This window comes from Juglans microcarpa x Juglans regia, chromosome 5S (assembly GCF_004785595.1).
Source record: "Juglans microcarpa x Juglans regia isolate MS1-56 chromosome 5S, Jm3101_v1.0, whole genome shotgun sequence".
Lineage (NCBI taxonomy): Eukaryota > Viridiplantae > Streptophyta > Magnoliopsida > Fagales > Juglandaceae > Juglans > Juglans microcarpa x Juglans regia.
In genome coordinates, this window is record NC_054603.1 from 2,550,631 (window position 1) to 2,567,734 (window position 17,104).

General features: G+C 35.2%; 2 protein-coding genes across 5 annotated transcripts; one reads left to right on the plus strand and one right to left on the minus strand.

Moving 5' to 3' along the window:
• Positions 1–6,585: 6,585 nt before the first annotated feature.
• LOC121268376 (zinc finger A20 and AN1 domain-containing stress-associated protein 8-like) lies at positions 6,586–8,751 on the minus strand. Of its 3 annotated transcripts, none has more exons than XM_041172627.1 (2): positions 8,592–8,751; positions 6,586–7,406 (listed from the first exon to the last, which is right to left on the minus strand). In XM_041172627.1, the coding sequence occupies exon 2, from the start codon at positions 7,388–7,390 to the stop codon at positions 6,872–6,874; it is 519 nt and encodes a 172-aa protein (XP_041028561.1). In that variant the 5' UTR covers positions 7,391–7,406; positions 8,592–8,751; the 3' UTR covers positions 6,586–6,871. The 3 variants fall into 3 exon arrangements, with proteins under 3 accessions (XP_041028561.1, XP_041028562.1, XP_041028563.1); XM_041172628.1 differs by having other exon boundaries at positions 6,586–7,422; positions 8,592–8,749; XM_041172629.1 differs by having other exon boundaries at positions 6,586–7,436; positions 8,592–8,718.
• Positions 8,752–11,415: 2,664 nt separating this feature from the next.
• Positions 11,416–17,104, plus strand: LOC121268374 (chaperone protein dnaJ 6-like). Of its 2 annotated transcripts, none has more exons than XM_041172619.1 (8): positions 11,416–11,729; positions 14,943–15,041; positions 15,124–15,225; positions 15,605–15,664; positions 15,754–15,860; positions 15,933–16,015; positions 16,496–16,583; positions 16,685–17,104. In XM_041172619.1, exons 1-8 carry the CDS (start codon positions 11,607–11,609, stop codon positions 16,893–16,895), a joined length of 873 nt encoding a protein of 290 aa, XP_041028553.1. In that variant the 5' UTR covers positions 11,416–11,606; the 3' UTR covers positions 16,896–17,104. The 2 variants fall into 2 exon arrangements, with proteins under 2 accessions (XP_041028553.1, XP_041028552.1); XM_041172618.1 differs by lacking the exon at positions 11,416–11,729 and adding an exon at positions 13,191–13,524.

Here is a 17,104-nt window from a genome sequence, read left to right on the forward strand (position 1 = left end):
AAACTTATCTAACTCACGAGCTACTTGTAATGTTTTTAATGAATTTCTTTGTGCTAGAAAGATTATTGTAATATTATGTATACACGCTGACGCTTAAATATAATAGTTATTGCAGATAAATATTTAATAATAATTTATTTCAATGTACACATGCTAACCTTTAAATATAATTTATGTTATAGTTATACTCAATATTGTAAACTTGGGATCAGCCGGATATAATTCATCAATTTCTCAATTTTCAAAGCATCGTTATGGTGTATTCTTCCTTGATATCATTGCGACACCAAGCATTGGGACATATCATCGAGATATCAAGCAAGCGCAGCGCAATTCTGTAGGGTCATATCATCCAGATGATATATCATTTCTTATATGCTTAAAGGTGATCGAGCTAAATGTCGAACTAGCTCGCTCCCAAGGTGAGGTTGTTCACATTCTTCTTCAACTAACAGCCACCTACATCGTTCGAGGTCGAGCCTGGGGTCTTGCATTCAAGCTCGGGATCAAACAATTAAGAGAATTCTTGCTTAATCATCCCGAGACAGATCTTCACACCTTGGATTGGAAGTTAATCCAAGCCAATTCCTCAACTTATCATATTTTTTATTCCCTAAGGAGAGACACCATGTCGGGCGCCATTCCTCCTCCTCGTCTTTGTGGTTCCATGCAAAGACATCATTGTGTTCGGTGAGGAGCTGTTTTAGTTGTCGCCTTTTACTTCTTGCTATTCTAGTCCCGATCTTAACAGTGTTCTTCAGTTTGGCTGAATTGAGGCTGACAAGCTCTAAGGGCTCATCCACTTCCCCCTGTCTCAAAGCGTCTTCTTCCTTCGTTTCAACCTTGGTCATTAGTACTTTTGTTGGCAACAGAGGGACCTTGGTGCTGTTTTCTCATGACTCAACCACTTCACTTCTCATTCTCTTTGTTTGAGTTCCTAGACATAGCATTCTCGGGCGAGTACCTATTCGCCACAAACTTCTCCAATTTTTGCTTCCGTGGGGAACTTCATCTTCAGGGAATATGCGGAGGTGATTGCCCTTAGGGCGTTTAACGTAGGCCAACCAACGATAGCATTGTACTCTGATTGGGTTCTCACCACTAGGAAATTTGTCATAGTGGTACCAATGTGAGGGTTTGCCCCTGCCGACACTAGTAGCACAATGGACCCCATAGGTTGCACTGCTTCCCTAGTGAACCCCTTCAACGTAGTTGGTGATGGACGTAGTTGGTCCATGCTAATTCTCATTCTTGCGAACTCGTCCCAGAACAGGACGTCAATGGAACTCCTGTTATCAATCAATATCCTCTGTGTGGTGTAGTTTGCCACCAGCATTGTCACCATCAGCGTGCCATTGTGTGGATAGACTACTCCTCTGCAGTCGTTATCATCAAAAGAGATGGTGGGTAACATCTGTATCTAAGGCTGTTTGACCAGTCTTCCCATATTGTATACTTCTTCTTACCTGGCCCGCCTAGCGTACGCTTTCCTCCCAGAGGAAATGGGGCAACCCCCTGTGTATCCCCTGGCGATTTTTCATATCTCACCTAAAGGTGGATTCCCTCAATCTATGTCCCGCCTAGGATGCTGATCTCGCTGTTCCAGGGATCTCCTCCTTCTTTTTGGTGAGCCATTCCTTCTTGGGCTCTTGTTTCATTGGTGCTTGCGCTCATGCTTCCTGTCGCCCGAACGTCGCGGTGGAGTAGCTTTTCGGGCAACAATGCGCTCTAGCTCGCCATTAGCCCTCATCTCCTCGACCTTTTGTTTAAATGTGTGGCAATCTTTGATTCTCTGCCCACTTGCATTACGGTACATGCAGTACTTCTAGGCTTGTCGCCCCTGCTCCTCACCACACCTAACTTCTTTGGTCTTGTTTTGGACTTACACACTAGAGTAGTGTATGTGTGACGCCCTGTGTGAGCGTCTTGCCTTCCTTCGTGTTAGCCTCTCCTCGCCTTTGGACCTTCTTCTCAATCTTTTTTTGAACCTCCTTTTACCACATGTTCCTCATTTTATTCCGATCTAGCTGTTAATGTGAGTAGTGTATTATCGACGTTGATGAAATCATCTGCTCTGTCTATGAATTTTCGTAGAGTGGAATGGGTCTTCCTTGCCAATTCAGTCATAAAAGAGCTTCTCGACCAAATGCCCCCGAGCAGAGCAGCCAACATGATATTTTCATCTTGGTTGTCTGCTGTCATTCTTTCCCTATTGAATCGTGCCAAATAAGCCTTCAAGCTCTCATCCATCTGTTTCATGATTAATAGGTAGGCAACTAGTCTCCTTCGCCTCCGACTAGCCATAAATTGAGTTAAGAACTGTCTGCCCAGTTCCTCAAAACTATCGATGGAGCCTAATTGTAGATGTCCGAACCATCCTCGAGCCATTCCTTTCAAAGTCAAAGGAAAAGCCATACACGCGAACCCGTCAGGAAACTCGTGAAGCGTCATGTGAGCTTTTAAGGCTTCCAAATATTCTACTAGGTCTTTGGGTCCATTGTACATGTCTATTGTAGGAACTTTGAACTTCGGCAATAGTGGTATTGCCATGATTTCTACATTGTACGACAGATTGGTGCTGGTTAGCAACTAATCGATTGCGCATGTCAATTCTTCGTACTTATCTATTAGACTACGTAGACCATGATGCATCTTTTTTGTCTCTTCATTTTTCGAGGGAGATTTGCCTCCACTCGCACTATGTCCTTCCATTTCAATCCTATCAGCCTGGCTTGGGGCTGTCTTCCCTTGATGGTTCATTTTTCACTTTGAGGGCCTCATTCTCCTTCTGCATCGACTCTACCTTCATTGTGAGTTTTCTCATATTTTCCTTCATCTCTGCGAACCTCTCTTCCATATTTTTTTACGACACCTCCTAGTCTTTAGTTGCTTGAGATTGAGTGATGGTGGGCATGTGAAAAACACGCTGGTTGTAGGACAAAAAATATCTCGCAGACGACGCCAATTGTTATGGACGCGTTTCACAGTTTCACACACGTAATCACCTACAACCAAAAAGGAACGAGGCTTAAGATTAGCTTAAGCCCTAACTGGTATAAATAGAACCCACGACACTTTCTGTTGTTATGTGATAACTGCTTCACCTATTATTTGAAATTCAAGCCACGGGATATTGGGATTTAGCTTATCTTGACTAAGTTGATAGCTTTTCTCTTGAAGTTCTTGGGCGGTTATCCTTTTAGTATCAAGTCTTATATGCTTGAAATTGATCAGGCCCTTGATTGATTGGGTTATTGGGTTGCGTTATAGTTCAACCCCATATTTCAACTCAGGAGGCCCCCGAAAGAGGATTAAACCCCTTTTTAAGTTCTTAGATTTAAGATTACGACTTTGTAATTTCTGCATTGTTAAATAAAAAAGGGCATTGCTAGAGCCTTCAAGAGTGATTTTTTTTTTCTTTCCTTTTTAATGTATTTTTTAACGTATTAAAATTTTTTTTAAAAAAAAATTATAATATCATTAAAAAATATTTATTTAATCACCAAGTAAAAAAAAATATCAGTATAAATGCTCGACACTCAAAATTGGATCCAAGTATTTCTCAATTAAAAAGAGTGAGACTTTACCCTTATTTGGATTTTAAATTCACATCAATTCATCTCCTATTATCATTATAATTTTTTTAAATTTTTACATAAAATATAATACATAATTTAATTTTTTTAAATCTCAAAATAATAATAATATTAAAAATAATATTTTAATAATATTTTATTTAATTTATTTAAAATTATTATATCTCATTTCTAAATCCAATCAAAACCATACCAGTTAATTCTTTCTTTCGAGGCCACGATATCTCCGGCTCCAGATAAAGCCCAAAGATGGCTTGTTGCTGACGGACGTACACTGGCACATACGAAAGCCGTGCCTGTCTTCGTTGGGCTCGATGCGTGCCCAGAGCACTATTCCTTCGATTTTCATTGACAACTCCATCCTTTAAAAGCTACAAATTCGTATGTCTTGTGATTTCGTTCGATAACTAAAACTATTTCAACTTATTTTAATTTATTATTATAATTATTTTAAATTTTAATATAAAATATAATAAATAATTCAATTTTTTTAAATTTTAAAATAATAATAATATTAAAAAATAATATTCTAATAATATTTTATCATCTAAACTCAACTTAACTCAACTTAAGTTGTGTTTAAATGTTAAAGTGAGTTGAATTGAGTTGAATTGAAATGATAAAATATTGTTAAAATATTATTTTTTAATATTATTATTATTTTAAAATTTAAAAAAGTTGAATTATTTATTATATTTTGTGTTAAAATTTAAAAAAGTTGTAATGATAAGTTGAGATGAATTAAAGAACCAAACGAAATCTTAATTTAACATCTAAACGTAATCTAAAAGTGTTAAAATTATTTTTTGAGTGTGAGCTGAGATAAAATAAAAAAATATTAATAAAAAAATATTATTAACAAATAATTTGTTATTATATTTATATAAAACTTTTAAAAAATTATAATAATAAGATAAAATACTTTCAAACCTATAGTTCGGTCCCCTGACGTCAAGCTATTCCACCATTCACTTCTAAAAGTTTGATCTCAATTTTATTTATTTATATTTGCCAAATGAAGGAAGATGAAATAATAAATCTATAAAAGAAGCAAAAAATTCCATAATCCATTCGTGGTAAAGCTAATAAGAAGACTCGGAACCAATCCTGCATAGATGGGATGAAGTGATCGTTAGTCTCTGGAAAAAGGATGCCTTGAATTCACACCGGAATGGTAATTGGATATACATTATTCAATAGAGAAAATCTACTATGCCATCTCACTTTGATCGCTCTATTTAATCGTTGGTTAATTTTTTTTTTTTTTTTACTTAGTGATTAAGGAAGTGGTTTTAAATGTATTGACGTATTTTTTTTATTTTTTAAAAATATTTAAATGTATTAAAAAATGTGAAAAAAAGGAAAAAAAATACCGCCTAGTCGTAAGAGTGGGGCGGCCCCACTCTATTCAATAAGGAGATCATCAGAGGTAGCCGCCCATTGTGATACTTGATAATTACGTTGTTTCACAAGCACAACTCTGAGATCAGAAAGCATAATATTAGAACTGTAATCGAACTGAGCTGATCTTTAGCTTGTTGAGCTCGGCTCGACTCAAAATACTTGAGCTCGAACCCGAGTTCAAGATTTTATTTTTTGTTTAAGCTCGACTCGATAAATTAAATTCTCAACTCGAGTTCTTCCCACAAATGAGTTCGAGTCGAGCCGAGCCCGAGCTCGGGCTTGAATTGTTTATTTTTTTATTTTTTGAATAAAATATAATAATTAAAAATATTAAATTTATAAAATATAATATTAAATTTATACAACTAACAAGTTAAAGTTCTATTGAATTATAAAATTTTATAAATAATTAATATCTAATTAGTTGATATTTATCTAAAATAGCAATATATTATATGTCTATATATATTATTAATGCATACACTTAATATAATAGCATATATTTATTTCATATATTGTATATTAAATTATTAAATTTTATCGACTAATTATTATACAAATTATAAAATATACCCATGAAGTATATTCATTATATAGACGTAAGTAATTAGATTATATATTATATATTTAATTATAAAAGTGGTATACTTATATTATTAGTTACTACGTATATGTGTATATATATAGGTATATATATATATTTATCAATATATGAATGAGTTTTAATCTAGTCGACTCATTAGCTCGACTCGAACATAAACGAACGAGCCTTAACGAGTTTTAACCGAGTCGAATATGTGTCAATTACAATTCGAGCGAATATCTGCTTTTACAAATGAGTTTTTTTTTTCACAAGTCGAGTTTAATTCAAATTTAACCAAACAGACTGGTTTATTTACTGCCCTAAAAACACACATTAATCCATATAAAAAAGGCACTGAAATGCTGAGGAACTACTTCAGGTGATCAATCGTCTGATTCTTCCGAAACATTGCACCGCCCAAAACCAGAATTTTTCTAGGCCCACTAGCCGAAAACAAAGTGCCAGGATTATTTTAATTAGAAAAGTTTCAAGGCTTCCTTAATCCCTGAATTACCAATATTCACACCTACAACCATGGATTTTTCTGAGTCTAAACACAACCATACAAATGTTTTACTACCCTTCTTGGTTTCGTTATGAATACAACAGGATCTATAAGTTGCAGACAAACAACTTCCAACTGAGGCTTTTTTTCTTTTTTTTACAAGAAACTTTCAACTGAGCCTTATCAATCACCACCATTCTACAGTCTCACAACTCAACTCACAACTAAACCAACATGGCTCCTCGAGATATTCTATGTAACAGAATATAATTTCTGATGGGAAAAAAAATCGACACGTGACATGTTGCCCAAGGTAGTTGGATAAACCAGAGACACAACTAAGCCCCCAAGTAAATATAAAAACAATGAAAATTATCCAAGATTCAAAGACATGGTTTTAAACCCAAGAAGAGCATTATACCTGCAGGGAATATTGAAAGAAATGCCCATAACATTGCATACATGCACGAAACAGAGAATACCAATTTTTCAAGTACTTCTGGAAAGAAACGCAGCCAACCGAGATTTCACATTACAGGTTAACCCCAAATATGTCTATCAAACCAGCACAAATAAAGACTTTCACACTGGAGCCAAGAATGGTGCCCTCACCAATAAACAAGGAGTAGACTTCTACAGATGTCCTCACTATCATGACTTGAACCATTTTTCTCTGTGGAGGACGCGTACAAGACAAGCAGCCAACTTATATAGAGACAGATAGAGAAAGAAGCATCGCACTTCAGGACATAAATCTTCACTTCAAAGTTCAAACTATTGGTCCTAAATTTTATCAAGCTTTTCTGCCTTCACAACAGGGTTGGCTTTTGCAATAGCATCCCGGGCATTTGACCTATAATCAAAGGGACAGTCATGCTTATCAGAATAGCGATGAATTGCACAAAACAGGTTTCCACACTTGCAATTAAAGCCGGTTAAACCAACACGCTTTCGACAAGTCACACATCTACTTGGGCCCTCTTTCATAGGCATCTGAGGGGAGTTGCTTGAGGATGAATCAGTCGACGTTTCTATTGAAAAGATCTGTCTCTCCACTGGTTTAGATTGTACATTCACCGCATCCATAATGACAGGCTCTTTTTCATTACTGCTAGAGCTGCCATTCACTATACTTCCTATTGATGATGCCGCAAGGTTGGCTTGCTCCTGCTTCAGGAACACGTCCTTGTAGCATTTGGAACACATATTCATTGTCGCAGCCCTTCCAAAGAAACCACAGTTATTAATGCAAAGAATGGGGCGTTCAGGAGCTTGGCATCCTGTCTCATCATGAGACTCCATCTTCTTCTCTAGTTTCCTGCAAGAAAAGTTAACTTGAAATCCACAACTGCAAATCAGATGCAAGAATGAGAAAACGATTATCCCACCATATAGTAATCCATATTACCCAGGAAGAGAAGTATGTATTCAGAGACCCACAAGGCCATGCATACATAAGTACAAGCAGACAAATGGGCAAGTCCAGGTACGTGGAAAAGGTAGTCACTAATCAGGGAAGCCAAAAAAAAGGCTACAACTAGCACAAATCTTATTCAATTCCACAAATGTTATCAATTTCCTTACAACTGCTGCATATGGAACAAAGCAGTGAGCAGTGGAGAAACATCGACTTTCCAAATAAGAGTGAGAGTTGGCAGGAGTTCAAACAGCAAGAAAATGCAAAAAATGCAGAAACAACAGTTTTTTTCCTTTTTTTCAGGGGGTCATCTCTCTAGCATTCCCACAAAACATTTCACGCAGACTCTACATTGATGAACATCGTCAGCTCTCATATAAATCAAAACAAGTCTAGCAAAATCATGAGCTTTCTTGAACAATACTCTAATAAAGCCAGCCCCGTATGAAACAATCAGTATAGAATTTTACCCGGTTCAACATACCGAAACATCAAAATTTCCTTCATATAACGATTTCGACAAACGCCAACCAAATTATTATTATTAATATTTTTTTATAAGTAATCGATATTATATAAATAGAGATAGGAAAACCCAAGTACACAAATTAAAAATATTACTAAATAATCAGCCAAAACCCTAACTTTATCTTCTCCCAAACATTTACCCATCACATAAAAATTGCTAAAACATTTTTATATCAAACCCAATTAGCCCAAACTCAAAAAGAATCACCTGCTTAAAAAGTAAAACTAGTCATCTTCATAAATAAATAAATAAAGCAAAATATACCACCATATATATCTGTCGAATATAACATACGTTCGCACACACGGGAAATGAAACCCTCAAAAGTATAAAGAAACATATCAGAAACGCCTCCTCTGTTTGGTTTCGCCGATCTCGGTGCATAAAATCGAGCCAGATGATTACTACAAGATATGTTTTCCTTTATATTTAAAACTGAAAATAAAATATATAATCCCAATCGGGCATAAATTTCAAAAACCGACGAGAGAGGACAATAATTTGAAAGAGAGAGAGAGAGAGAGAGAGAGAGAGAGAGAGAGCGAGAAAAATCTTACCCTGGATCGATCAGATAATTGAACGAAAATCGGAAAAATGAAGACCAGGAGAGAGAGAGAGAGAGAGAGAGAGAGTAAAAACGTTAACAAGGCTGTCTTTCTCGGTTTGCCTATTTAATTTAAAAAAACTCTCCTTTTCTCTGCCAACAAACAGACGCTCTCCGCTGAGTCAGTGGCGCGGGATTCATTGCCCTTCCGACAACATTTTATTTACTGTTTTACCATTTTCCTACTTAAGGCTTCGTGTTTAAACTGGGCTGGGCTTGGCTTGGCTTGGCAGGGCTGGGTTTGACACCTCGGCTATGTGTTTAAGAGTAATGTTATATGAGAAAATATTTAGATCTGCCAACAGTTAGCTGCAGCAGCTGCAGCCGCATCATACTTAGACTGTGTTGGGTAAGTGAGATATTGTTATTATTATTTTTTATTTTATTATTACTTTTTATATATTTTTTTATTATTTATTATTTATTACTTATTTTTTAATAATTTTTTATTACTTTTTATTATATTTTCACTACTATTCACAAATATTCTTAATACTTCTCAAGTATTTTTACTATCTAAACGTTTAGATTAAAAAAAAAATGCTACGTAAAGTGTGTAGAGAGTGGATGCTGATGTATAGTCGGTCTCGTGTTATATTTAGTAGTAGAGTATACAAGTACCGTAAAATCATTTTAAAAAATCATAGAGTTATTATTAAAATTTAATTTTTTTTTTATGTTGGTCTTATATTTACTTACTTTTTTCAAAGAGTTTACGTACCGTTCGCGCATTTCACAACTTTAAATATCATTTTTTTTTTTGTGTTTAAAGACTTTAAAATTAAATTTTTCAATGAGTAATGCTATATATAATAGTAGAGTGAGCAAGCGCTAGACAATTGTTTTTAAAAAAATGAGATCAATTATTAAAAAGTTAATTTTTTATGTAGATTCTGTATTTATTCACTTTTTATAAAAAGATTGATCGATATTTACGCACTTCACGACTGCAAATATCATTTATATTTTTCAACAGACTACTTTAAACCTTGTATAACCACTTTGTTTGGAAAATATAAATACTATTTATCACTAGTGTGAATTGTAGTTTTTTATTTATTTGTCTTCCAAATATTTTTTAATAATTTATTTCAATGTACACGTGCTGACCCTTAAATATAATTTATGTTATAGTTATTAGTTATACTCAATATTGTAAACTTCTGATCAGCCGGATATAATTAATCAATTTCTCAATTCCTAAAGCATGTTTATAGTGTATTCTTCCTTGATAAATCTGATCTGCCATCTTTTAGAATCAAGTAACCTGTTTCGTTTAGATTTGTTTCATTATTATAATGTTTGTATAGATTTTAAATAGTTCAGATTAAATACTTGTATAGATGATCGTCTTAGTTAATCTTTTCTCATAAAAAACATGTTTTTGCAATTTTTGTAACTTTATGATTGGTTTGGACATTTGGAGTTTGACTATAATGGTAACGAAATGGTTTGAGTTCAGATATTTTACTGAGTTTTAGAATTATGTGATATTTTATCTAAACAGTAACAAAATGTTTATATTATTATTATTATTTTTGTATTGAAGTTTAAAAAAGTTATATTAATTTTTATGTTTTATTTTGAAATTTATAAAAGTTATATTATTTTTATGTTTGAATAATGATTACGTAATAATTAAATGAAAAGTTTGAAAATTAAAAATTAAAAAATATTTTGTATTTATGATGTTTAGAAAGGAATTATGAGAATTTTTGAAAATTTGTTGTCTCTCTGTGTCTAAAATCTCGCTTAAGAATTTTTTTTTTTGAATAATATTCCTGCATCAAAAGTAACAAAATAAATAAAATTTAGGATACAATTCCTATTTCTAAAATAAGAGAGTTATACTTCATACTACATTATATCTTACTAACATCTCATTAAAATGTTGTGCATCAATTATTGGATAACTTTACTTAAAAAAAACTAATCACTAATAAATAGTAACACTCAAAATAATAAAATGACTGCGAAACAAAAATGCAATCTTTAAGATGAACAATGTTCATCATTATCTCAAATTTTGTCTTTATTAATGATATGTGCTTATATAATAAGAATGTTAATTTTAGTGGTTGTTAATAATAATAATAAATAGTAATGAAATTAATAAAATTAAAGATGAAAAACAATATTTCAAAGTGTTAGGATTTGTCACGCATACATATTAACAGGCTACTCTGGAAATAAATTTTATAAAGGGATCCCACACACTGATGTGGTATACTCACAGTGTGCTACATCTCCCCACCTTTTTCTTTTTTTTCCCCTTCCCGTACGTCTCCCCTCTCCTCCCTCCTCCCCCTTTCCCTTTGTCTCAACCCATCTCCACCATTCCCGTCGCCGTTATGGTGGTTGGGGACCATCTCAAGGTTGGCAGAAGCCGCCAGTGATCCAAGTGGCACCGTCCCATTCACGACAGCGCCTCTTTCGTGCGAGTCCCCTCCCCTCTTCCCCCTTTCCCTCTCTATCTCTACCCTTCCGTCGTCGCCATGGTGGTCGGGGACCACTTCAAGGTCGGCAGAATCTACCGGTGCTTGGGAAAGGGGGAAGAGGGGAGGAGACTCGCACGGGAGAGGAGAAAAAATAAGAAAAAAAAGGGGGGAGGAAATGTGATCCTCTCGTGCCACAGTGTGTCACATCAGTATGTGTGATCTTTTTGTGTTAATAATGTTTTTTTTTTTTGGTAAAAGTAAATTTAGAAAAATAATTTTATAAATTAATATAGTTTTATATGATTTGTTAACTCTGTTTTGTAATAAAAATAAATTGATGCAGGACAAAATCCAAAAGAGATGTTCACGGCGGGAAGAGGGTTAAAGGAAGGCGGGAACAAATCGGGGGTGGCCAAGACATGAAAATACCACACACGAAATCGGACCTTTAAATGCCAAACCCTCTCCTGGCCTCGTTTTGCACTTCCACGCACAAATAAGTTCCTACTTTCGTATTTCTGTAGTCTTCGATGGCGAAGAGGAAGAAATCTAGGGTTTTCAAGGAGGAAGAAGAAGAAGAAGTCCTAGAAGATGGACAAGCTCACCAAGAAAATCTCAATCGGCTGTCAACTCACGACAAGAGCCTTTACGAGGTACCCCGAGATTCTGCTCAATTTCAAAAATATATTTGCTGAAGAACTGTATTTTCCGAGTTGTTTTCGAGTTGGGGTGCGTGATCCGTGTGGTTATCATCCCGGTGTCACGAACTCCATAAAAATAGCACGTGGGAGTCGAGGGCGCCACATAAATGGTTTGAGTTCAAATATTTTACTGAATTTTAGAATTATGTGATATTTTATCTAAACAGTAACGAAATGTTTATATTTTTATTATTATTTTTGTTTTGAAGTATAAAAAAGTTGTATTAATTTTTATGTTTAATTTTAAAATTTATAAAAGTTGTATTATTTTTATGTTTAGATAATGATTACGTAATGATTAAATGAAAAGTTTGAAAATTAAAAATTTAAAAATATTTTGTATTTATGATGTTTAGAAAGGAATTATGAGAATTTTTAAGAATTTTTTGTCTCTCTGTATCTAAAAACTCGCTTAAATTTTTTTTTAAAATAATATTCCTGCATCAAAAGTAACAAAATAAATAAAATTTAGGATACAATTCCTATTTCTAAAATAAGAGAGTTATACATCATACTACATTATATCTTACTAACATCTCATTAAAATGTTGTGCATCAATTATTGGATAACTTTACTTAAAAAAAACTAATCACTAATAAATAGTAACACTCAAAATAATAAAATGACTGCGAAACAAGAATGCAATCTTTAAGATGAACAATGTTCATCATTATCTCAAATTTTGTCGTTATTAATGATATGTGCTTATATAATAAGAATGTTAATTTTAGTGGTTTGTTAATAATAATAATAAATAATAGTGAAATTAATAGAATTAAAGATGAAAAACAATATTTCAAAGTGTTAGAATTTGTCACGCATACATATTAACAGGCTACTCTGGAAAATAATTTCATAAAGAGATCCCACATACTGATGTGACATATTCACAGTGTGTCACGTCTCCCCACTTTTTTCTTTTTTCCTCCCTTCCCGTGCACCTCCCCTCCCCTCCCTCCTCTCCCTTTCCCTTTGTCTCAGCCCATTTCCACCATTCCCGTCGCCGCCATGGTGGTTGGGGACCATCTCAAGGTCGGCAGAAGCCTCCAGCGATCCAAGTGGCATCGTCCCATTCACGACAGTGCCTCTCCCGTGCGAGTCCCCTCCCCTCTTCCCCCTTTTCCTCTCTATCTCTACTCTTCCGTCGTCGCCATGGTGGTCGGGGACCACCTCAAGGTTGGCAGAATATGCCGGTGCTTGGGAAAGGGGGAAGAGGGGAGGGGACTCGCACATGAGGAGGAAAAAAAAAAAGTGGGGAGGAAATGTGGTCCTCTCGTGCCACAGTGTGTCACATCAGTGTATGTGATCTCTTTATGTTAGTAATATTTTTATTTCGTAAAAGTAAATTTAGAAAAATAATTTTATAAATTAATATAGTTTTATATGATTAGTTAACTCTGTTTTGTAATAAAAATAAATTGATGTAGGACAAAATCCAAAAGAGATGTTCACGGCGGGAAGAGGGTCAAAGGAAGGCGGGAACAAATCGGGGGTGGCCAAGACATGAAAATACCACACACGAAATCGGACCTTTAAATGCCAAACCCTCTCCTGGCCTCGTTTTGCACTTCCACGCACAAATAAGTTCCTACTTTCGTATTTCTGTAGTCTTCGATGGCGAAGAGGAAGAAATCTAGGGTTTTCAAGGAGGAAGAAGAAGAAGAAGAAGAAGAAGTCCTAGAAGATGGACAAGCTCACCAAGAAAATCTCAATCGGCCGTCAACTCACGACAAGAGCCTTTACGAGGTACCCCGAGATTCTGCTCAATTTCAAAAATATATTTGCTGAAGAACTGTATTTTCCGAGTTGTTTTGCCCTAGACGGGAATTTAGGTTTTCTGGGTGTTGCTCTATTGCGCTTCCTATAAATGTTTTTGGTGATGTTTGTATTGTTCTCTGCTGTTGTTCAACGATTTTCTTACCTGAATGCGTAACACTATTCAATTGGAAGGTTTATTGGGTTCATGGAGAATAGTTAGTGTCCCTCCATCCGTAAGGGCATCTCACCGTGCGGTCAAAAATCTATATATGCAATGCTTCAAGGAGTGACTCATAGTAGAAGTGAGGGTTATGTTGGTCTAGTACTCTAGGTGCCTAGATTGATAGCTTGGAAAGAACTTTGGACCAGAACTGCCTTTTCTGGGATTAACAAAACCAAGGCATGGCCTGCTGATTGCTTTGCATTTTGGCCTTGGACTTAAATGAAAACGTGTTTGGATATCTTCATGATGTATACTTAGAAGTATTTTTGGATTACTGGCAATGCAAACGTATCATATATCACTTACCAAAGAAAGAAGTAAGGCCGTGGATATGCATTATACATTTCTGTATAAGAGCATCTATTTCAAGATTATTGCTCCGACTTTTTATGCAGTAGAAATCATAAGACTGAGAGGCAATAGATTATCCGGTCTTGCCAATTGCTTGTGAGCTCTCTCCTAATTCGTCTACCAATGATTTAGGTGCGGTTTAGATAGTGAGTTAAAATGAGATGAATTGAGATGAAAATTAAAAGTTGAATAAAATATTATTATAATATTATTTGTTATTATTATTATTGTTTTGAAATTTAAAAAAGTTGAATTGTTTATTATATTTTATTTAGAAATTTGGAAAAGTTGTAATGATTAGATTAGATGAGTTGAGATTGGTTTTGTATCCAAACAGGGCCTTAAAAGATTCTTCCAAACCATCGAGGACTTTCTTTTTTTGCCCTCCTGCAGTAAAATGCTGACTCTGCCAGTGTCTGGGTCATGCAATATTATTTTTTCTCCCTGATTTGGCCTGTCTCCTTCATCAACAATTCCAATATTCTTTGGTTGGGATTGCCATATTCAATTTGTATCACTTGAGTGATGCTTAAATACTGTTTGAAGTACATTGATCTGCTTAAACAGACTTTTCTGGCTTCATGGCTGGTTCGTCGGATGAGCCTTTGCATTTTTGTCCTGCTCTGACCAAGTAACTTAGGATTGCTCTGAACATTCTGTTTTTTGCATGCCCTGGTGCAGTTAGGCTCATGGATGGCCTCATGTTTTGAGTTCTCTGTAGCTGTGTTTGAGTTTTTGTTCCCCGCCTTCTTGGTCTTGTTCTCTGTTGTTTAAGATTTATATCAGTGTGAAGTGGAGCAATTTATATCAAATTATGACCTGCTGTTTGTAGGTTCTTGGTGTGGAGAAGACAGCATCTCAGCAGGAGATAAAGAAAGCGTACTATAAGTTGGCATTGAGACTCCATCCTGATAAAAATCATGGTGATGAGGTAACAGGGGATTTTACTAGGTAACAATTTTTTTCAACTTGAAGAAATCTGTATTTCTAACCTCTTATTTTACTTCTTATAGGAGGCTAAAGAGAAGTTTCAGCAGTTGCAAAAAGTGATATCAATTCTTGGGGATGAGGAGAAAAGAGCACTCTATGATCAGACTGGATGTGTTGATGATGCCGTGAGTGACCATCTAAATGTTTACTTTTTTAGTTTAAGTTAATCTAATCAAGGGCTCTTGAATACCCATGGGATATGACTATTCTACTTGCTTCAGATTTTGGAAATCATAAATTACTACTTTATAATTCATTAAATATTGTTGTTCATTACAACAAACTGTGGACACAATACCGTTGGAAAATGACAGAATTGTGTAAGTAATGACATTCCTTAAGATTAAGTTAATGAAACACAAAAACTCTTATCCTGATTTCCATGAGCTTTAAACATTATCTTTTTGATTTGTTTTGTAAAACAAAATGAATGGTTTTAGCTTTCAAGTCAATCCCAAGATCTTTTTTCATCAGCGTGACTCATTTGTTCTTTTTGATGGTCAGGACCTTGCTGGGGAAGTTGTTCAAAATCTGCATGAGTTTTTCAGAACAATGTACAAAAAGGTTACGTCAATGTTATCTGGATCTTTACTTTTGTCAGATGGCTTTCATTAATTTGATAGTATTTTAAGCCGTTAGATGCATAACTGCAGGTCACTGAGGCAGATATTGAAGAGTTTGAAGCAAACTATAGGGGATCTGACTCAGAGAAGAAAGATTTAATTAATCTGTATGAGGAATGCAAGGGTAACATGAACAGGTACAAGATCAATGTTTTAGCATCTTTAATGAAGATTTGCCAGTTTGGTGTCTAAAGTTCTTTCCTCTACAGACTCTTCTGTTCAATGCTTTGTTCAGATCCTAAGCTTGATTCACACCGTTATAAGGACATTCTTGATGAGGCTATAGCTGCAGGTAAGAATTTCCAGTTGCTTTTCTTTTTCTGAGGTAGGGTTTGTTAGGAAATCGTCTGTTCTACACTTTGTAGGAGGTCGGAATTTGGGATCTGAGCTCAGTCCTGCTTTGCAAGTTGAAAATTAATGATTCATGCTCAATAGTTGATTGTTAGCTACACATATCTACTGTACAATAGTAGGTTAGCCAATAGAGAAATGATATTTGCAGTTATAGGGTGTATAAGTCTAGTGCACTCTCTTTGAAAAAAGTGGATAGATTTGGAACTTACATGAACAAATTATTTTTTTTTATGGTGAACTCTACTTTTTTTTCAAATGGAGTGCGTGTGACATGCATATCTTAAAATTGTATCTAGCATTATTCTGACCAATATTGCCCATGAATTATTGATCAGTATCAAGATCAAATGCAGTGTACCTTTATACTTTTATGGCATGCTTGATCATTTTCAGTGAGGCTAACTTCTGGCATGTGTAGGAGAACTGAAAGCTACTAAAACCTATCAGAAATGGAGGAAGCAAGTGTCTAAGATGAAACCACCTACCAGTCCTCTGAGGAGGGGGAAGTAAGTATTCTACTGCTGGAATATTTTGCCATTTTTCTCAAAAGACTTCGACCAGAACTAGGATGACATAAGAAGTTTGATGTGCTCAAACCGTTTTACAGATCAAATAAAGAGTCAGGGGCGGACTTATACGCCCTAATATCTCGTCGTGGAAGTGAGAGAAAAGACCGCTTTGATTCCATGTTCTCATCTCTGGTGTCTAAATATGGTGGGAGTAGTAATGCTGTTTCAGAACCCACGGAAGAAGAATTCGAGGCTGTGCAGAAAAGACTTGAAAGCCGTAGGCCCTCCAAGAGTTCAAGGCGGAAGTAACTACCTCACTCGAATTGTGTACTGTGAATTGATTGTGTACAAATTTTTCTTTTGCTGGCAGACACCCTGCAATTGTCTTAACGATTTAAATGATGCTGAGAACTGTATGGGTGTGAGCTATCTTCTATCTGATTATGACTTCACCCATTTTCCTTGGGGTTTGAGTTTGGTTTCCAAATGGGAAAAAACGAATGAAGTAATTAATTTTC

Excerpts from the sequence above, each read along its gene's own strand:
- LOC121268376 (XM_041172627.1), bottom strand. The coding sequence starts at position 7,390 with ATGGAGTCTCATGATGAGACAGGATGCCAAGCTCCTGAACGCCCCATT.
- LOC121268374 (XM_041172618.1), top strand. The coding sequence starts at position 13,393 with ATGGCGAAGAGGAAGAAATCTAGGGTTTTCAAGGAGGAAGAAGAAGAA. Across the intron at positions 15,042-15,123 it reads ATAAAAATCATGGTGATGAG|GAGGCTAAAGAGAAGTTTCA; the intron begins GTAACAGGGGAT and ends TACTTCTTATAG. Across the intron at positions 16,016-16,495 it reads TGATGAGGCTATAGCTGCAG|GAGAACTGAAAGCTACTAAA; the intron begins GTAAGAATTTCC and ends TGGCATGTGTAG.